Consider the following 23,060-nt stretch of genomic DNA (forward strand, 5'->3'; position numbering starts at 1 on the left):
ATAATAATGCTTTTTAAATATTCATTCATGAAAAAGATTGTTGAAATACTTTTAGAATTATCTTGTTCTGCATAAATCTGTTGTTTTGACATATTTATCATTGTGGGGCAAAACGGCCCTTTCTAGTCTGTTATATATCATAGTTTTTTCATCTGAATTTAAATATGTTGATTTTCTACGGTAGAAATAAACCCAAGTGCTGTTTACGTTTTATTTTCGCCTATTCAAGTTTGATCATCGATCTATCATAAAAGCAAAAATGTACACGATCTTAAAACACATTTTATGTACGGTACTTATGTTTTCCGAAAAATACATCACTTTTTTCTGGACAGCAATAGCACGTAATACAATAACCAAGTGATAAGTAAAAAAACAATCTGCTCGGTTTAAAGTTGGAAAGTATTCATTTATATAATGAATGAACAACAATTACATATTCATCTCAACGATTTGAAAATATCGTTTAAGTTTTTGTGATTTTTGGAAATATATATTATGTATTCATTACTGTATATATACGATTACGGTCCATATAGATTCTTGTAATCCAACCCGCATTTTCAAATTCTATTTTTTATCAGAGGAAGGAGTATTCGGTAACACGACTTTTACTAATAACATAAAATCTGGACTCATATATAACAAGCCGGTGACATTTGCTGACGCCAAATGGACTTATCTTAAACAACAAAATATTGATGACGCCAAACAATGAGTATCAAACTGGAGGTTATTTATTATCACCAATTATAGGAACGTACTTCCCATTACAAACCCATATCATTTAAAAAGATTTTTTTCAATTGTAGAAAAATAATTTGACATTTTTTATTACAACAAGCTTGTACTGTCTTAAATTCTTTAGGAAATAGATATTTTCACATGATGGTATTAAGATCAAATTTCTTTTTAATTTCAGGTGTTCTGTTCTCGATGAACCTACATTGGTCTTGATTCCTTCACTGCTCATCAATCTCCATAAAATGTAGATGACCTGGCAAAACTTTGCCAAAAAATATAACCGAAAGTCTTATTTAATACATCAGCAAAGGTCAGTATTGTAGCACCATCCTTTGCCTAATTGTGTGTGATAAAAATATGTTCATGTGTGAAAGTTATCACGTGAATTTTGTGCCGAGTCCGATTGATGATTACTTCGTTTGCTCACTATGTAATTACAGAGAGATAATTCCCTAGTTACCTGATTTTTAAATTTTTGTATTTGGAACAGTCCATTTTAGTTAAAATTTTAGGGATTTATTATCAAAGATTAAAAATGGGAGCTATCAACAGTGTAGAACCCTGGTCATACTGAGTGAAGGTGATAACGTAATCACCTTATACAAGCAAGCAAGGTTTAAAGTTTTCACCACTTGCAACAATGAATTCTAAAATAATCTTATTAACCATCCATGAGTGTAATATTCACCATACAAATTGATAAAATTATATTTTAAAGCCATCGTTTTTTGTTCCTGGTACGATCATAACCATTTCTCTGCTCGAAGCTGAAGTGTAATCAGCATTTTTCACCTCTATGAAGCCATGCCCAGTCTGGTACACACCAGTCTTTGTCTGACCAGGCTCTATACTGATAGACTAATCAAACTTGAAATTTGGCGTCTTAATTCTCCAAATTTTGAAAATGGACAGTTTCAAAATAGAACTGGACCAAAATGCATCTTCTCACCCTTTCCGTCAACCCTTTGGATAAGGACCTCGAACACAATAGTTAGAATCACACAGGGAACGGAATACGGTATTTCCGTCAACCCTACGCTAAGAAACTAAACATGTGAACAAATGCAATTTATGCTGGGGTTGTTTATTGAGTTTTTTATACCAACATATCGAGTAAAAGTCCACCTAAATTAAGTAAATATATAGATTAAAAGTAAGCACTACAATGATTAATAACTTATTATTATGGTTGAAGGAACCAAAAGAAGCAAAATGTGTACATGTACCTGTTGACATTAATTTGGATATGTTTATAAATGTACACCCTTTGGGCATTTTCTATAAATTCTTTATGATTGTCAACATATTTTCAATCATCATGATACCGGAAGTAGATACTTTTATTATTTTTCCTGGATGTTCAAAATACAACGCTTTCGTTTCTATATTAACAAAATTACAGCTTCTGTTTTTGCCTTACATCTAAAATAGCGTCAGAACTACTTTCAATTCCGTATTTGTGTATGTGATTACGAATAATAGCGAGATGTTCCGATGAACTGGCAAATCCATATAAGAAATAATGCAGTTGTTTAATGGTTGATGATTTTTCGGACATCAGCAGAGAAATGAACGAATACTACTGATCACGCGAGCATGACATCAGCGCCATTTGAGCCCGCCCATAACAAACGCCCGAACATAAAGCGTTTTGCGCACCACTATGGATCCAGACAGCCTGCGCATCCCGCAGTCTGATAAGATCCATGTGTTCGCGTTACACAAACATATTACAAGTCAGGATGAAGTGATAACGAACATCATGGATCCTGATCAAGGCGCGGGCACATTTATTTAAATCAGTTTAAGTAAGATAACAAAACTATAACAATTCTCCGATATGCTATCATAGATATCCAATACATTACCACAGCTGCATATGTATGAACGATTAATGAGTTCATTCCCTTGAGATATCTTGAAACGTTTACGATAATTATACTCTTTAAAGGGTGTATTACCATATTTAGAGGAGATTTAGGCTAGAACATGCCGGGGCATTTTACAGACTGATGCAAGTGTCTGGTAGAGATTTTGTCTGATTGTAGGGTATTACGTAATCAAAAAATTTTACCGTCTGCTTCAATTGTTCACTAGAACAATCGTTTGAGACATTTTGATAGCATGGCGTTTTTTGAATTAAGTACTTAGCTTTTAGATAATTGTCGAATAATTTATTGTATGTTTGAATAATATCAAGTTTAGGAATCTACCTTTCATATTAATATGATGAAGAATTATGTGTAACGGTGAATCATTGCTTTCCGGATTTCATTTTAATCAAAACACAATGGTCAATACATTTATTATTAGATATTCACTTACATACATTTTCAGCGTTTGGAAAGCTGATTGTTAAGTGTCATGTTTCATATTTTAAGAACACATTCATTTCACTTGTTAAACATTTAACCAATCAGTAGCAGTTCACACATTTTTTCTTTTTGTTGAAATCATACATTTCTTATTACATTTTGAAAGTTTTTAATTTTGGTATCTAACATATTTTGACACACACAACAATTCTATGTTGATTATAATGTTTACAGATCCTCTGCTATATTGAATTGTTTGATATGGTGGTCTGGTACTGTCAAAAGGCGCAGATGGCGTACTATGGGGGGGGGCGGCAGGCATCAAATATGGTCAATTACTTCAGTAATCTTCGGACATTCCTTGTCCAGAAATTCACAAACCCATGTGACTCTACGGTAACATGGTTTGATTATAGATAAAATAACGTGTGTGTAATATAAATATATACTGTGATTATTTTCCCTTCACCTATCAATAATCTAATACTAGTATTTGGTTTGTGGTTATGAAATTTGAATTGTTGATATACAATGTATAATACCGGATTTATTATACATTTTACATAAATAGATAACATAGAAATGATGCAATTATACAGTAAAACTGTATACCAAACAAGTTGGGTTTCTTCTTCAAATTTATTTCATAATTGAAATGCATTGATCTTTGAAAATGCGATAGATATCGAAAACGAAATATTAATACCCCGGTCAAACAATATTACGGAATACGCCCCACGGAAGAAGCCCGGATTAAGTCCGGCATCGGTCCGTAGCTACCCGTACTGGTCAGTAGCTCTCCGGTATTGGTAAGCCGTAATCAATCGTAGTAAGTCCTTGGTATATCCGTGCAATCCATGACAATTTTGAACATGCACAAAAATTTTGAACGCGAAAAATCAACCGTAGCGTATCCCTACTCAGTCCGTTATTAACTTCCGTACTGACACGTACTCGTTCCGTACTTAAAACCGTACTAGTCGCGTACTGATGTCGTAGCCACCAACTTGTCAAGGATTTCCACGGTTTTGTACGGAGAACTACGTATTTGTACGGTTACAACTACGTATAAGTAACGGTTTTAATCGGATTAATCGCATTGTCCGGAAAGCCCACGATCGTAATACCGTTGTACTACGGAGAGTGGTAAGGATCGCACGGTCTTATACGGTTCTTGCGTTGCAAACGAAACGGTCAAGCGGGAATTGGTACGGTCCCACTGTTTAGTACGGATGAATTAATATCATGTACTTTTTCAGGTATCAAATGCCTACCTTCTTGTTAAAGAACGACAATATTTGCGGAGACATTTAATAATGTATTGCATTTACTGGCTGCAGCTTTATATTGAAATGGCTCAGAATGTGGCGAGGCAGTGGTCGAGCTGCTTGATGACTACATAAAAGTCAATTTATATTCATATCGACTACAATTGTAAGTATAGAATAACATTTAATGTTCATATTTTACAAACGTTGAATCGTGAAATTGGAGTAAATATGTAATAATACGAAGTGTCTCATACGGCCTGGAGGCTGGCACTTGACGGATAATAGATTAATCAACAAGCTTTTTACATTTTTTTCAAAACAAAAACTTCACGATAATTTTAATGGTAATCGTAAGATTAACAGACAAATCTTAAATTAAGAAGAGAACAGTATTGATCAACATTTTTTGAATGATTACTAGTCCATATCTATCAGGTAGAGAGACAGACGAGGTGGTGGAGCTAGAGAATGGGCTTTTTACGAAGAACCGCTTCAAGTTTAGTATGAGGCTCTCAATGGCCGAACTTGTTGAGCGATGAAATTCATTTAAATCGGACTGATGTGTCTCGGGGGTCGGACGCGATTAGGCCGAGTCCTCTCCGCAAAATCATTGACACACTGCAATCGTTTTCTAGGTGTTTTCTTTTCTTTTGAGGCATTTTGAAAATGAGCAAGCAAGAGGTTGTGGACGGATGTATTAGGTCCCGTATAGATCCGTGGCAATCGTTCTTCTTCCGTATCTAATTACGTTCTTCTCCGTATCAGACCATACTTATTCGTACTAAACCCGTGCTTATACGCGTAGAAGACCGTAGTGTCATCCGTAGTGCGTCCGTCAGATTCGTGTCGCTCCGTATCAAATCGTGTTGGTACGTAACAATCCGTGTCTCTCTGGGGGCTTTTGGTGGTAAATCCGTCGGACTCCCGGTACTCATCCGTGTGGTGTCGTACTGGAACCGTAGCGGAACTACGGAATTTCACATTTCCGTAGTAATCCGTGAACGATTGGACCGTAGCTCTTCCGTGGCATTATCCGTGAATATGTGAGCGGGGCATTACGGTTCGCCCTTTTGGGTTTGATGAGGATTGATACATGTTTATATTTATCTAGATCTGTATGTAACAATAGCTGTTTTAAAATACTTTAATCATATTTACATGTATTCATAGTTGACCTCGCCACGATCGACCCGACATCTGAGGAGTCCGAGGTTAACAGTACAAAGATGGTTGGAACCTTGGTTAAAGCTTACAAAGACAGTCAGAAAGAACTAACTGGAAGTGGGTCAACTAGTAAAGATAAGGAAGAGAAAAATAAAGAGCAATGGCCTGTGCTGGCGATGTTCAGAAACCTAGAACATCAACCAGGACCGTTAAGACAGTTCTGGATACTTTACAGGTAATATAAAAAGTAAAGAAGGAATCCCTCAAATACGGATTTAAGGCGGATAAAATACTTAAGGCGAATTAATACAAAGAATGTCATTTCTGACATGTGTCTGCTGAGATAGTTAATGATATAAACATTAAATGCATATTAAGAAAATGTAAATAATTGTATTGCAATGCAAGAAATAATCGTTCTTTGAAAAATCTTGTATAATATTATGCCCTGACATAGTATATCAAATATAGGAATTCCTGAAGAACGTCCAAAATGGCACAGTTGTAAAATGTTGCAGACTGAAATGTTTGCTGATCATGGACGGTACTTAAAGTACGCCCCTCACACCGACTTAAGAAGAATTCAATATTTGAACATGATGGTGAAATTGTGAATTTAGAAACATTCGCAGATGTGTCTGTAAGGCGGTCATCATGAAACCTTCAATGTGACACGTTCGTGCTATTGCATGAAAAGCGGCACATGGTCCCGTTTGGAGTAAAAAAAATGCGTATGCCCAAAACGAATAAACAATGTGCGAAACTAAATAAAATGAAAAAGAGGTTTTATATATCAATATCTATATATGTACATTATGTTACTGGAATGACACTTTTTTGAATTATGTATAATTCACCAAATGTGTTTTAGACATAACTAAGCTTTGAATGTCATCTCATGAGCTAGGGGGCATGAGAGATGTTGCACTTTTTCATTATCCTTCATGCACAGACTGAATCAAACCGCATCTGCAATTTTGTTATATTGTTGTTACTAATGCTTCTGAGGGATCACCGTTTTTCCAGATTTTACAACGCAATCTGATTTCAATATAGATATATGATTGTGCCTATGTGTTTTAAAGTTTGAAAAGGACTGAAGAAAGCTGTATTTAGTTCCAACTTCAAGATCGTATATTCTATACATGTGTATATCATAACTAGTAAAAACAGAATCAATATTTCAATATTTTGTGGGTTTTTTTCTTTGGTTTTTAGACGATCAACGAGGAATATCGTAGAAGATTACGGTTACCTGGCAACGCAGTTCATACAAGCGGTTGCTATGTCAGTGGTTGTTGGGTTTGTTTATTTTAATCTGGGCCTTGACCAATCATCAGTGAGGGACAGATTTGGGATGATGTATATTATTGGTGCCTTATATCCATATATGGTCGTTTTAGACCTCATCGGACTGTGTAAGTTTCTAAACGAATTCTTCTTTTGTTGTTGTCTTTAATATTAAAAGCCTTTTTATTTCTTGAAATCAAATTAGCATATTTGGAACACTTTTGTGTTGTTTTTTTTTTATTCTTAATCAAATCAATTCAATCAAAAGCAAAAGGCTTGCAAACAAGTTTTATATATGTGTCTGTTAAAATTGAATGCACGGTGAATATTTATATTTTATGGAGAATGTGTTAACATATGAACAGAGTAAAAAGTATAATATGTCTTATAAGATTTCTCTAAGAAGACAAACAATATGCTGTTTTCTTAAGAAAGGACAAGATATCTAAAGACATGGCCACATTCGACAACAATCTCCGTGCCAAAATGTTGAGTACTTTGCAATAATAAGAAACATAACTCAATATTTGACAATTATCGCATTCTTTGTAGATTAGTTTATCTTGAATAAGAAACTCAGCCATTTTAGTTTCATTTACGTATATTGGTCCGCTCCCTTGAATATCTAAGATATTGATGTCATGTGAGGAAACATGTTCTTACAGCTGAGTATGGTCTTTGGGTTGAGATTAAAACCATAACTGCTAGGACAACGCTCTCCTTGACTGTTTTGGGTTGTTGTTTTTTTATTAATATACTAATATCTTATTTCGCTTTTGTAGATCATAAAGAGCGGTCTTTTCTATACTTTGAACTAGAGGACCGACTGTATGGAGTCACGCCGTATTATTTTGCAAAGGTATGGTTGACGTTTTACTCCACATTTTTATTTATTGTTTTCTTCCTCTTTTAGAATATTCATAACATTATTGTACAACAGTAATAAAAGTATAAAATGACTAACAATTTTTCCCAAAATGTTTTTTTGTGAAAATAAACAAAGCCCCCGTAAATTTCAAAATTATATTCATTAAAAAATTTATTATGATTTAGATAAAATTTTGCCCAGTTAACCCCCTTCCCTAAAAATTCTTTTGGGGCAGTGTATGGGGAGGTTCCGGTGAAATTTATAAACGGGCCCAAAGCTGAAAAAGTTGAAAAAAACTTTTAAAAGTTGGTTTTCCGAAAAAAATTTTTCCTTCTTGTATATCCCCGTACGTAGAACATTTTGCCCCTGTTTTCTGCAGCAGTTTATGCCAAAATTTCCAAAATTTTTTTTCTTTGGGACAAAAAAAATTTTTTCCATGTATATTTTTTGTTGGCAGGGTTCTTTATCAAATTTGAAAATAAATTTTGGGTGGAATTACGTTTCCCTTTCATAAGATTAAACATTAGATTACTATTTAATTCGTTTGGTATTACAATGAACTTATGTTCATCCAAGAGTTTATAGTGAGTGAACAGGTGAAAGTCAAAATAAATTTAAATTTTAGCACCATTCCATTCAATTTTATAATTTACTTCGCATGAATGATAAATATCACATATGGCCCAAGGAAATTTCTATAAATATTGGTCAGAACCAACCTGTATTTTTTAGGTTTAAAGAAGTACGGCAGAGTTTTTATATTTTAGGCAGATCATATTTTATCGGACACATTTCACAATATAAACCGTTGGTCATCCAACATTGTAACAGTCAATGTTTTAAAATATATAGTCAGTTCAGCTCAACTTGCCAATAAAATAATGAGCATAATATCACTTTAAAGGTCATTGTTTGATTTGTATTTCTTTTGTCACTATTTCCTTGTAAAATATTGAACAGAAAGCATGTGACAAGTCTATAAAGAAGTGTTCCGGGGAAAAGAATGGGACAAATTGACGTTTTACTTTATTTTATTTTTTTATTTGTCTAATTTGTATTATTTGAAACGAATAGTGTATCCCTTGAATCTTAAAATTTTTTTTTTTTTTATTTCAGGTTTGAAATGGGTGTCGTCAGTGTCCCAATATCTTCTAAAATGGGGCTTTCAAGCATTATGTAAAGTACAAATTCAAAGTTTGGAATTCAACTGTGATGACGCCATTCCGGGGTCATGTATAAGAAACGGCACGATGGCGTTAGAAAGTTACTCTCTGCAAGGGAATTCCGTGTGGGAGGCGTGTGTAGTGATGGGATCTTCATGTGTTATATACTTGATCCTTTTCTTTATAGGAATGAGGTTTGTACCTCAAAAACCCCATGAAATGTAGCACAATTTCAAGAATGGATTTCAAGAATGGATATCCTATGCGAGGTTTGACAAAAGAGGTTCTTAAAACACTTATATAAGAACAGATTTTTATGGGTCAACTTAGATATAACGAAGTTGTCGCTCAATGTTATTGTCGCAGTATTAAGAGTGTTCGAACGAACAAACAAATGGACAAATTTTGATTTCTCACATATCGGTTGATGCCTGAAATATCTTTTCTGGCGTTCTGTGATATACCGGGACCATATCTTAATTCCAGCTTTATGTCAGTATCTAATATTTGAAAATAGAGAATTAAATTCCTCATGACAATGAATTAAATGAAACTTTATGTCCAATTAAAATCACATATTTTCCAGTTTCTTATTTTTTTTATCAGTTTGCTGCATAATGTAAACAAAGAACGTCAATATTATAAGACGTCTCTATGCTTTGACCAAAGGCTGTACGTAATCAGAAGGAAACCTGTTTATTTTCTGTTTTCTTACAAAACATAACTATTGTCTATGTCGTATTTGTTTAATTTTAATATTAAGTAATGATATTTCCGTAACTTTTGTTTATTTGAACTTTGTTACAGTCGTTGTTTTATGCCTGTTTGTTATTTCTTTCTTTATACTTACTTTCCATAAGTCAATGCAAATGTCAATGCAATTGTACAAATGTATTTATTTTTATGATAGTTTTTTATGAGTGATTTTATGTTTGTTTGCAACCATTCATGGTATGTATGGGTTTATTTTTTTCATTTAAAGCTTTCTTAATGATTTGAATATAATTATACTATTATATTATATAATCCTTATGTTGACAAAAGTGCTAATCAGTAAATTAAAAGTTTATAGCAAATGTGATGTGTTTGATGCATAGTTACGTTACATGCATGGTAACTAACTACATGACAATTCATGGAAAAGTTTAAAAATATACGTGGTGTATCAATGATTAGATATATAACGAATCTATCAATATCATCTCACAAGAACAATGGCGATATAACTGCTTTACAAAGTTCAAAATATATACTGGATAAAATAATAACAGCAAACGTTATATCTCAGACAAAACTTGCCTATATAAAGAACTTATAAGTGTTGATGTATACATCACCTTGAACTGAAATACAGTCACCATGATGTAATGAATATCACGTGACACATTTTCATCTTAAAGCTATGTTATTTCAACATACATATTTTTTATCATTCCGTTTTGTTGAAATATTTTCTATTTATATTGATATGTGCAGGCACATATTTCGCTTTAAATTTTGAAACTCACATTTTAGAACAAAAGATGTATACATTTCTCACATGTGTATGCTGGAAGTTGTTTTTGAGATAACAGTTTCTTTTTCCTAAATATTAATTATTTTATTACTGTTCACAGAATGATATAGAGGATATTTGTTTGTTTAGCATGTAAGATTGAAATATAATTTCACTGAGTGAACACCAGATGCAATATTTTCACGAGTGGCGTAGCCACGAGTGAAAATATAATAGCTGGTGTTCACGAATGAAATATATTTCAATCTTATATGTAAAACAAATAAATTTTCTTTTTATTTTATGCTTTTTAAGTGATTTTAAGTATTTTTTTACTGATTTTGCCGCGTAACGTCGCGCATTCTCCTTTGTGACGTCATGATAGCATGACGTCACATCATAAGTTTTGAAATATAGTTCTGTTAAATTTCTCTAATTTTGTTAAATTTTTAACATGATGTATGGTTACATTGACTTTCTTTTCCTAATTAAGCAAATTTACGTATGACGGCATTTATTTCTGCCTGTTATTCCATTTGGTTATGATTTTCTTTTCATCCGCATTCAGATATAGTCCGGCTACAGTGAAAATTATATTTTATAAATTTCACTAGTGGTTTATCAGAATATAATCATCTGATATATTGTAATAAAACACTGGAAAGCATTAAATAAAAGAGTGTTCATACATGTTTAAATATAAGTACGATTTGAAATCTATTCATTATTTTGTAATGCAAATTTTACATATTAGCTTTCTCTTTTGCATTCCTATCTTATAAAAGTACACGGATTAATTTATGTGAAAAATGTAACTGTATTTTTTCACATACACGGTTTCTTTACAAACTAAGTAATTTCATTGTTGTCTGATTGAATTTGTTATAACATTGTTGATGAAATAAATTGTTGATCAATCAGTGAAGTGAGTGGTCTTTTCTCATGTAGTTTGTCTTATGTTATACATTTTGTGTGATCATGAGTCACTGTATCACTGTGAGATATGGTATTAATAAGATATAGTTATTGAACAATTGTGTCTCTTTGTTTTAAGTAAACGGGTCTTTTTTTTGAATTATCAAGCAAGAGAATAGGAATACTGTTTTGTTCCAAAAGGTTTATTTTATTTTTTGATAATGTACATTGTATATATTCTGAACTTTATATAGATGTACTCATTAAACTAATTGCAAAGTAAAACATAAAGGCATAGTATGTCTCAGAAACGAATAAATGTTTACTTCTTTAGGAAGACATACATAAGATTTTATAGCGTTTCAAACACGGTTCTAGAGCATGATGATAGACGATCGATACCTGACGAAAGTAGCACTTTATGTGAAATTATTTATCCTAAAAGTAGCAAAATGTAAACAAAGTAGTATTTTGATTCCCACTCAAAATACTTATTAAAATTCAATAGAAGAAAATTACGTTTATTAGGTAATAAGCCAATAAGAAACTTTTAAGAAACTAAAAACCTGAGACATGAAAATAAAAGCATTTCTTGGACATAATGGGCATTGTTACATTTGTAACATTTAAAAAAAAAACAGACTTACACACGCATACGCATATTCTTAAGATATTTTCAACATTAACTCGTAGAACATATAGATAACCAGTAATGAAACAAGCCGTTACCAGTCGTAACCTTACAGTTTTGTTCCCTGCGGTCTGAAGACCGCAGTGTATTGGTACGCGTTTAACTTTTGAGGCATGGAGGAGCACGTGACCTGTTTTCGGTACATGGAGGAGCATGTGATCCGTAAACCGTACATGATTGGTTAATTGATCTTTTCGAAAACCTAGCTAAATACCGTTTGCCGGTACGTTACGGATTTACCTCTAGGGAATTAGTCCGAATTACACCTAATTAACAACAAAAACAATTACAATTACGTGATATTTCTAATTTTCTATAATTATTTTACCGTTTAAGGTGAAAAAACTTGAATGATGTGTTTGAAAATTATCAATGTTTCTTTAATATTAATCTCAAATTTTTCAAACAATAAATTGTTTATACTGAAAATCTACAAAATTAAAATATTCGTAGTGGCATCTGCCATACTAAATAGAGATATTTTCTGCGTAAACTTGTGTGTTTACTTTAATTTTTTTGTCCGGAATTATTCAGAAAATGGTATTTAATCATTTTCTTAAAAAGAAATAATTGTTTTATGTTCGACCTTCTCCGGTCTCAGGTCTTTAACGGTCACCAGTTTCCAAAGACCTTCTTCTATCTTGATCGATTATTGTCAACTATATTCCTGATACAAACGTTTATTTATCCCCCAAACAATGTTGAAAATAGTTAAATGAAATATCTTTATATCATTAAAAATGTTCCCCGCAGGAAACCATTTTACTTGTTACAGCGTTTATTTTGCGTTTTGTAGGAACAGTGCAACAGCTATGTCGGTATACAACCACTTGCCCCTCACCGCTGTGGGTTCGAATCCCGACAGGGACTTTGGATTCTTTTATGTGAGGAAGCTAACCAGCTAGCTTATGGAACGTCGGTGGTTCTACTCAGGTGCCCGTTCATGCCTGAAATAATGCATAAGGAAGGGCATCTGGGGTCTTTTTCCACCAGTAAAGCTGGAACGTCCCCAAATGACCTATACTGTGTCTGTGTGACGTAAAACCCAAAACAAACAAACAAATGCCGATATACATTAGGGCAAATCTATTAAAATATAGCATATAAATCTGGGGTACATAAACCAAACGATTAACCCATTACTTCATATACACGCCTTTACGCCTTTTTCACCCCCCCCCCCTTTTTGTTGTCTCAAATGATGAAAAAATGCCTTATTTAGGCCCCAAACACTTGTTTTTGTTTGAGAAATGTTGTTAAAAAAAGTGACCTCTTTTTCGGCGCGGCCCCCCGACCAAAAGATACATCAGGGGGTTGCCAGAAGGGGGATGTGCCCCCTTCTGTTTGGGGGTTTGAAGGGGGGCGGAGTCCCCCTCATCGCCAAGAAAATTTAAGCCTGAGCATGTTGTTGCAAGGGCAATGGTCCAGTCAACATTTGTGCCAAGTTTGATTAGTGTTGAAACAGTTTTTATAGTATTATAGCAATTTGAACTTGTAACGGGAGACTTTTCAATGAAAACAGCCATTTTTCACAAAATGCTCAAGAAGTAATGGGTTAATTAAATAAAACATGCATGCGACCGGCGATACACACAAACGACCCCATCTTGCACATATTATATTATCGCATCCACTCAAAATAACGTACAGAGTGAATACATTTGTTCGTCCGCCGGGAGCCTCGGAACCGATCTAGTTCATGTAAAGTTCTACTGTATTCTGTAAGATTGCGTTGTGAATGTAGCCTAAATGTTCGGTAACAACCCAAAAGATAAGCGTAGGTCTTCCTACAATTATGACATTGCATCCATTTGCATGCTTGTCCTTCCGTGGCCGTTCAGTTACTCGTCTCCCTCTCGGAAGCGTTTATACTGTTTGTAGACAAGTCTTCTGTGTACAGACAACACTTTATGCTTAATTTATTGTTTCCATCATTTTAAGATACGTTTTTTAGCATGAAGCAAAAATATAAAATCGTGCAAATACGTTTTTTCGGACGAAGTCGGTCTGTTATCAGTTTGATATAAGGTAAAATTAACAAGGAAGAACTGAATATCAGAATAATTTTCATTGGTCATTTTTAAATTACAAACTGAAATCGATTAATCTCATTTGTCATTCTAAAATAAAATGTAAAGGACAGTTTTAACCATGTAAAGGATAGTTTTTACTATTTTAAATTAAAAAAAAATAAGAAAATGTAAGGAATAGTTTTTCCACCATAAAATGAAATGTAAAGAATAGTTAAAAAATATACAGGAATGAGTATAGTTCTTAAACTTTTACGTTAATTTGTAAATGCTTACAAAAATTATAAAGTCAAACGTAAAACAAGTAAAAGGGACACCTTAAAGAGAAGTTGTCCTACTTTGAAAAATCATCAATATCGATATGCTATAATTAAATTTCAATGTTTACAAAATGGGTAATTTCTTAGCTACAAGAAATAATTTTTATGACATTCATTGTTATGCGAGTATTATTAACATTTCTTTTTACATTGAAAACTAAGAAATAACATAATTTTGCATATTAACCAGTTTTACTTCGGCCGAGTATCTTTTTGAAAGATACTTCTTGTTTACATATTATTGTCACAGCGTACATAAATCAAATGTGTGTATCCAACGTATGTCAAACTAATGCTCAGCTATTTAAGTGACGCCAAGTTAAAAAATCAAAGTGCTGAAGGCACTGCAGTTGGGACGTATGAAGGATCAAATAACTATTTTTTCTATTTCGGGGCAGATAATTCAATGAGTGAAGGGTGTTGCCGGGTGATAAATATAAAGTGCAAAATTCAGTAAATGAACAGTAGTTGATACAATTATTCTATGACACACATGTTCAAATATAGTATTTAGGTTACATGTACGTGTAGGTCGATCATAAACCGTTATTGGCCTTTTTTGACAAGAGCAACAAGTGAAATTAGAGCTACCAGAGGAAACAGCAAGCTTGACTATTTTAACACATGACATTATAAAGGGAGACAAAGCTATGAAAAAATAATCAATTGTGATATATATCAAATTTTCTGAATCGGTATCAAGTAAACACTCAAATGGTCAATATTTTTTGCATCACATTATATGAATGTGACCATGTCATTAGAACTTATAATGGCCTTTGTTTACTGCAATTCTCATGCTAATCTCTTTCACTGTATAACGTTTTATAAAGTTTCAATCAAATTCCTTCAATATTTTAATCCTCTCTCAGAACAGTATCATGAAATATATACGGAGATAATTCAAAAACTAAGTAATGTAGAATTTTGGTTATTTGACACAAGACTTTCTGCTCACTAGTCTCTACAACTGTATTTAGTTTGAGTGTGATATCATTGAAAAGATTTACTCTAGACAACCATTATTTTTAAAGTTGTTGAACATGTATTTTAAAAGAGATGATAATTGTAAAATTAAGCTAGAAACTAGAACTCCGCGAGTCGATGTGTCACCTTGTGAACAATGTAGTTTAGGAGAAATGGCCAGGAACAAAAATGAAATATGAAAAATAACAAAGGGCAGTAACTAAAAAAATAATAAGTTCAGAGCAGCAGTTTCTGAACACTGCACTTCTTATCAATAAGATCTATCATACTATGATGGTTCAAGTCCATAGCTTTCATACTTGAGGAGAAATGACCAGGACAAAAATAAAGAAAGAAAATCAACAAAGGTCAATAACTCAAAAAATAAGAAATGCAGAGTACCAGTTCTTGTGCACTGCACTTCTTAATGAGATCTATCATCCTATGAAGTTTTGAGTCCATAGCTTTTATACTTAAGGAGAAAATGGCCCGGACAAAATTTAAAGTATGAAAATAAACAAAGGGCAATAACTCAAAAAAATAAGAACTGCAGAGTAACAGTTCTTGTGCACTGCACTTCTTCTTAACGAGACCTATCATCCTATGAAGTTTCAAGTCCATGGCTTTTATTCATTAGGAGAAATGGCCCGGACAAAAATAAAATATGAAAATTAGAAAGGGCAATAACTCAAAAATTAGGAAGTACAGAGTACTGGTTCTTGTCACTGCACTTCTTCTTTAATGAGATCTATCATCCTATGAAGTATCAAGTCCATAGCTTTTTTAGTTGAAGAGAAATGGCCCGGACAAAATTAAAGTATGAAAATTAACAAAGGGCAATAACTCAAAAAATAAGAACTGCAGAAGTACGGTCCTTGTGCACTGCACTTCGGGTTATTAAAAGAAGCATGCATACCAAGTTTGAAGTCAATCAGACTTATAGTGACTGAGTTATGCTCCGGACAAGCTTTAGGGGACGCCGACAACGACACAGACGCCGCCGACAAAAGTAACCCCTATTATGTCACCTTTTCAAGGGGACACAAAAATTAGGGTTCTTTTGAAAAAACACTTTCTTTCACTTGATTATTTTCGCTGTGTAAAAGTTTAATCAAATTTCATCAACTCTTTTCCAGTATTTCTCTGGACAAGCATAATTAAGTACATGTATAATAAAGGTAGATAATTAAATAAGAGGGCCATGATGGCTCTGAGGCTGCTCACCTGTATATACCCCCCCCCCCCCACCCTGCAGGGCCAGTTTTAACCCAAGGGCTTTTATTTGAACAAACTTGGAACACATCCATAAGAAGATGATTCATGCTAAACATCAAAGCTCTAGTTAATTGGGTTTTTTTAAAGAAGAGTTTTTTTTAAGTTTTTTACTAACACATACTGTTAAAACGATGACAACCCTGGAGCAGGGCCAGTTTTACCCCAGGGCTTTTATTTGAACAAACTTTGTAGACACTCACTAGAAGATGTTTCCACTTATAATATAAACTCTAGCTATTTGGGTTCTTTAAAAAAAGATTTTTGAAGTTTTTTACTATATGCATATAGGGAAAATCAATGATCCCCTGGGGCAGGGCCAATTTTGACCCCAGGGCTTTTATTTGAACAAACTTGGTAGACACTCATTAGAAGATGTTCATGCTAAATATCTTAGCTCTAGCTCTTTGGGTTCTTTAAAAGAAGATTTTTTAAGTTTTTTACTATTTGCATTTAAAGAAAAATTAATGACCCCCTGGGGGCAGGACCAATTTTGACCCCAGGGCTTTTATTTTAACAATCTTTGTAAACACTCACTTAGAAGATATTTCATGCTAAATATCTTAGCTCTAGCTCTTTTAGTTCCTTAAAAAGAAGATTTTTTTTAAGTTTTTACTTTATGCATTTAAAGAAAATTAATGACCCACTGGGCAGGACCAATTTTGACCCTGGGCCTTTTATTTGAACAAACTTGGTAAACACTCATTAGATGATGTTTTCATGCTTAATATCTTAGCTTCTAGCTCTATGGGTTTTTTAAAAGAAGATTTTATAAAGTTTTTACTATATGCACATAGGGAAAATCAATGACCCCTGGGGCGGGGCCAATTTTGACCCCAGGGCTTTTTAATTAAAAAACTTGGTAGACACCACTATAAGGATGTTTCGAGCCAAATATCTAAGCTCTAGCTCTTAGGTTTTTTTTTTTAAAGATGATATTTAAAGTTTTTTTTCTTTCGGTTCCCATGGCAAAACCAGAGTTCAGCATGGAATTAAATTCTTTGCACAATTTTAAAGGTGACAGCCAAAGGAACATTCTTGTGAAGTTTGGATGAAATTAGCGTAGTGGTTTATGAGGAGATGTCATTTAAAGTAAAAGTTTACGGCCGGACGAAAAGGGATCACAAAAGCTTGACCTGTCACTTTGTGACAGGTGAGCTTAAAACTAAGGAATGGAGTTATGGTTCTTTGACACATTGGAAAATTCGAGTCGTTCAAGTTGATGTAGATTCATTGATAGTTTGGAATAAGCATTTTTAACTTAAGGGATATAATTAAAACATGAAGCAAGGTAGAGTTATGTTGCTTGAACATTGCACTTCCTCTTAAAAGTCTCTATCACTTTGTGAAGTTTACATAAAATCCCTTCAATACATATCTAGTTATATTCATATTTCGGACAAGAGTGTGAAGGACAAATGTCTTCCTAAGTACAGACTATGTTTTTTTTCCTTTATCAACTAAAATCTCAAAAACACCATTAAAAACATATTTTCCTCCCATGAGGAACCTTTTTCCCCAAAAGTACAAGTCTGTAAGGAATGAACACAGATATTTATCCAGAATATGACTTGAGTCCATACCGACAGATGGTTAAGACCGCAACTATATTCTCTCCCTTTCAGGAGCATAAATTATAATAACATGCTTAATCTCTGTATAGTTCTATATCAGATACCAGTATGATGAACCTTACTTTTGTACCATTTAAGTTATAGCAAAATTCAGCTTTCATTGACATACAGAAATGGGTCAGCCTTTAGTCCCCTCTTAATGAAAATAGAAGGGGACTAATAACAACAATTTATTCTCATAGTTTCAATTCTTCAGGTTTATTACTTATCATTACACCAGGCAAGCTAAGATACATGTTAAAAACCACAGGCACTATATACCACATTTACCCATATACGCTCATAATACTATATATAAAGAATAAAGGTCCCTAACGAGAGAAAAATATCATGCAAAACAAACAAGAACTGTTCGGTAAAAATACACCAGATCACTATTTTATCTTTGTGGTTGTCTCTAGGAATAATGTATCCTATCATAAACACTTTTTACTTCATCGAAATCCTACAAAAATGCTCCAAAATACGAGCAAGTTTCCAAATTTCACTGAAATGTCATTGCATGTCGTTTTCGACGTCCAAGCGATGCGTGTAAACAAAGGTGAATTCTGGTCAATTTCTACAAAATCAAACCAATAACTGTTAAGATTTCGACATACTTTCTTTAAGGCAACTTGTATAGTTTACAGTCAAACTGCGATGTCTTTACTTCACAACTGTCCGACGATAAAACTAACAAGCTAAAAAATTAAAAATAATTGACAGCTTCGTTCCAGAAAGTAACCATTTCCTACATTACCGCACTGAATATAAGGTAAAGTAATGATTGGTTAAGAGGAAAATCCGAGTTTTAACATTTTCCTTCAACACAATGTTCATGACTGGCCTTTACTATTGACAGGGGATTCAATTCAGACTAGCCCTCTAAAATACTCCAACTAGTCCAAAGTGTTAATGGTGCCTATACAGTTATGATCACTACATCTGGAAACTGGAGATTCCCACCAAGTGTGATGCTTATCTTCATTCGCTTGACAGTGACACATGTCCACCTTAAAAAAAAAAGCAATAAAAATTATATGAAGTGCAATAATTTGCAAAAAAATGCTTATCTTATTTGTCTCTTCTTACATTTATAATGCAGAGCACTAGATTTGTGTGTCTGTCATAGAAAATGACTTCAATAATACTATTTAAATATATTTGAAATACAATTTCTTTAATAAATACTCATAGTAATACTAAATTCCTTTTTTGTGAATTTTTTTTCTGACACATATGTGCAGACAGTAATTTGTGTACACCGGTCTTACTGACCTGTGTGAAACCATTCTAAGCATTATGCCAAGAAAATTTTGGACTTGTGAGAGGCTGTAAATGACCCCAGATTGATCATAAGGTAACGTGTAACCAACGCTGAAAAGCATTTGACTATATCTCAATCCATTGAGAAGTGGCATCACTTTGAAATCAATTTTGATTGAAAAAATCGAGGCAAAATAGTGATTTTGGGCAATTTTAAGATGTCCCCTCGTTGCCATGGTAACAGAAAATTTAAGCCTGAGCATGTTGTTGCAAGGGCAATGGTCCAGTTAACATTTGTGCCAAGTTTGATTAGTGTTGAAGCTGTTTTTATAGTATTATAGCAATTTGAACTTGTAACGGGAGACTTTTCAATGAAAACAGCAATTTTTCACAAAATGCTCATGAAGTAATGGGTTAAGAAAGTTTGCATCTTGATTGGGAAAAATATTTAGTACCATGTACAAAGTTGTTAATCCAACAAATTGTGTATCATTCAAAGCATAAAAAATACATAAAAAATTGACAATGGAATGTGTTTTTTGAACATCATCTGTCTGGTACCATATTGGATTGAAATGGAATGAAGAAAAATTGTCAGCTTTGATAACGGGAATTTTGACTTATGATTTTTTTCTAAACTTGGAAAAGAAAAAAAGCATATTTGGCAGTATTTGCCACTGGGAATGGGTCTGTTAATCTGACCCATGGTGACACTGGTAAAAATGCATGTTTTCATTAATTTTTTTTTGGAAAACAGTTTGGTTTGTGAAATATACATTAAATATTATATAAGTACCTGTTGTTTGTAATAATCTTCTAGTCTTTCTTTAATCTTATACTGTACTTTTTTCTAGCTACATGTACCAGCCTTTCCAAGTGAATATTAAAGTAAATAATCTTTATTTCCCTGAAAATATCAATTTAGAGATTTCATTTTCAAAATCATCCAATACTACTCTCTTAGTGTGTGTATATACAGAGACATATAAATACATTTTATACGTCTCTGGTATATACAATGTATATATGTGTCTATACAATGTTTATATATGTTTACACTATAATATGATTGTGTACAGCATGTAATGACATAATTAAAATTTGAAAAAATATGATAATAAAATATGAATAATATTTCTTCATATTACTCCACAGTATTACCACTAAAATAGAAAATGTTCTATCATTTTATTATGATATCTATTTTTTACATGTAGATTTGTGAAAAAAATGTGAATATCAGTAAGTGTCAAAAATTGTTAAATCATATAAAATGTCTAATTAACACTGATAAATTACTTCAACCATGTATTGAGAACAGGTATAGATCATTTCCAACAGTCTTGCTGTTGTGTTGACATTTTCGCGACATGGTTGTGTGTCTGCCTTGTAATCAAGAGGTCTGGGGTTCAAATCCCTTTAAGTGCCTGAAGATTTTTCAGGTTAACAATTATCAAGGTTAGAGCTGTCATTGATTCTGTGCAAAGCATATCAACGATATATCGATATCAAGTGACTAAAGTCAACGATACACCGATATATCGATAATATCCTAAACTCACTTGTCTGTCATTCACTTTCATACCTGTTTCAATGATTTCAGTCAAAAACATGTTCTGTACAGTGTCTTGTCCACTGCATGATTTTTTCCAAATTTAAAAATGTGTATCGATTATTGATCGACAAAATAATATCAACGATACATCGATATTGTCGATATCGATGACAGCTCTAATCAAGGTGGCAGTGATTTTTTTTTCAACTTTGAAAACAACCTGTGGCTTTATAAATGGGAAACTATAGCTTGATTAATCAGAAAAGAGTAAAAATTTCAACCACTGAAAATGGAATTTACCCATACATTAAAAAAAAGTGTAATTCAATTTAAAGGGGTTCCATTGAGGTATTTTGTCATGATGGGACTGAAATATTTTTTTCCAGATAAATGTACCATTTGATGAATGTTTAGAACACTAATCTTTGTACAAACCTTTAGATCATTTGCGCACTTCGTTATGTAACGGCCGTGACAAGACCACAAAATTGTAGGCGTATATATGCCGGTTTTCCTGTAAAGGCAGACACCTGTGTAATATCAATTTGTAAAATCTGTCGGTTTTGCAGTCTAAGTATGATCGAAATGTCTTGGGTACGAAAGACTCGAGATCTCCAAATTACTTCGAAATTATTTACGAAAGTTTTAGTTTTCGGAAACAAATTGGCATCAATAAATAAACTTAATATTATAAGTCATCAAATTCATAACATATTTTGCTTTATAACATATCCACATACTGCCAGTTTTCAATCACAACCACTTTTCAATCACCCCTAGAATTTATTTATTTTTGACCTTATTTGTCATGTAACCAAACTGTAAGCACATCTTGCATTCACCTTAACTACATTTATTAGCAGCAATGTCAATTATGGCGATAAAAAAGAAAATGCTAGCATTTTAGTTAAAAATATGTGAAATGTGTGTTTTCCACTAATCCTTTATTTAGCCAGTTATCAAATCGCAATAATTTTCTAAAAAAATAATTGATTTACAGACTCAGTTTTTTGTCAGTCTGCTGGAAATGGATATTAGGTTGAACAACTGTTTCAATATCTTGAAGTCATAATATTACTGCACTTCAAAAGCTATAATTTTAATATGTACATTATTTTACCATACAATTCTCAATTGGAAGGTTATACATCAGTAAAGTAACAGTCACTTAAACAAGGAAATAACATTCTCACTATAACTTTTCAGTAAGCTGTCAATTAGAATGGTGTCATATAGACCTTAAGATCCTAAAAATTTTCACAAAAAGAACATGCTTTTTCTGTTATGCAAATTGAAATGTACATCCATACCCCAATTGTGACAGCTTTACCACTGCAAAATAGATATCAAGATTAAAAAATGGCATTATAATTAGGTTAAAATTGTTTATTACCATTTATCTGAAGTTGAGTTTGTCAAAATTTCTCCATAATACAAACTGATTATATTTTTAACATTGTATGACAATATTTATGTGTACAGTTTATATTTTTGTTAACTGATTGAAAAGTGGTTGTGAAATTTTGAAGAACAGGAAAATGGGTCAGTAATGATTTATCCTCAATTTCATAATAAATAATTCAGGTAAAATTTTAAAAAGTTGGTGCATTTATTAGCTAAAATGATAATATTCGCAGAATTGAAAGAGAAATTTTTTTAATATAATTTCACTGTCAGTTATTGTAGAAAAATCTGTTAGCTGATCGGAAAGAGGCAGTACGAGGATACCTTATGAGCTTAACAGGCTGATAATTATGCTCGTGAAGTAGGTCGAAAAATATACCGGATGTTGTCGGATTCATTTAACCTACTTATCGGCTAATTCAGAGACGAATAGATTATCTACATCTCTGGCTAATTCTATTTCAATATCCACTTTGCAATTATAAACTACAACATTTATCCGATAAATAATGTCTTTTTTCAAAAATTCTGGAATATAATACAAAAAAATGTGATGTTAAGGCCGGATGAGTAAGTTAAAATATTGCAAGCCGTCAAGCACTATGACCCAATTAATTTTACTATCCCATTCATAGAATTATGTGACCTTTCAAATTATATCCGCTACGTTTCTAATACCGTAATTCAAGTTCAATTGCACATTATTTTCAAAAAATAA

The 23,060-nt window shown here is 32.9% G+C and overlaps 1 protein-coding gene and 1 long non-coding RNA gene across 2 annotated transcripts; one reads left to right on the forward strand and one right to left on the reverse strand.

Moving 5' to 3' along the window:
* The first annotated feature begins 5,458 nt into the window (after nt 1-5,458).
* LOC132729759 (uncharacterized) lies at nt 5,459-9,040 on the forward strand. The gene is made up of 5 exons (XM_060715584.1): nt 5,459-5,729; nt 6,713-6,912; nt 7,567-7,643; nt 8,420-8,459; nt 8,769-9,040. Exons 1-5 carry the CDS (start codon nt 5,557-5,559, stop codon nt 9,038-9,040), a joined length of 762 nt encoding a protein of 253 aa, XP_060571567.1. The 5' UTR covers nt 5,459-5,556.
* A 9,789-nt stretch (nt 9,041-18,829) lies between these two features.
* LOC132729761 (uncharacterized) lies at nt 18,830-22,759 on the reverse strand. The gene is made up of 3 exons (XR_009625666.1): nt 22,667-22,759; nt 20,180-20,290; nt 18,830-19,130 (listed from the first exon to the last, which is right to left on the reverse strand). It is a non-coding gene; the product is annotated as an uncharacterized LOC132729761 (long non-coding RNA).
* Nucleotides 22,760-23,060: the final 301 nt, after the last annotated feature.

The sequence above is a fragment of the Ruditapes philippinarum genome, unplaced genomic scaffold, assembly GCF_026571515.1.
Source record: "Ruditapes philippinarum isolate M1 unplaced genomic scaffold, ASM2657151v2 ctg11333_1_1_1_1, whole genome shotgun sequence".
Lineage (NCBI taxonomy): Eukaryota > Metazoa > Mollusca > Bivalvia > Venerida > Veneridae > Ruditapes > Ruditapes philippinarum.

Bases quoted from the DNA above. Each gene is read 5' to 3' on its own strand.
- LOC132729759 (XM_060715584.1), top strand. From the start codon at position 5,557: ATGGTTGGAACCTTGGTTAAAGCTTACAAAGACAGTCAGAAAGAACTA. The intron at 6,913-7,566 runs GTAAGTTTCTAA...TCGCTTTTGTAG, and splicing joins TTTAGACCTCATCGGACTGT to ATCATAAAGAGCGGTCTTTT. The intron at 8,460-8,768 runs GTTGGTCATCCA...TTTTTATTTCAG, and splicing joins CACATTTCACAATATAAACC to GTTTGAAATGGGTGTCGTCA.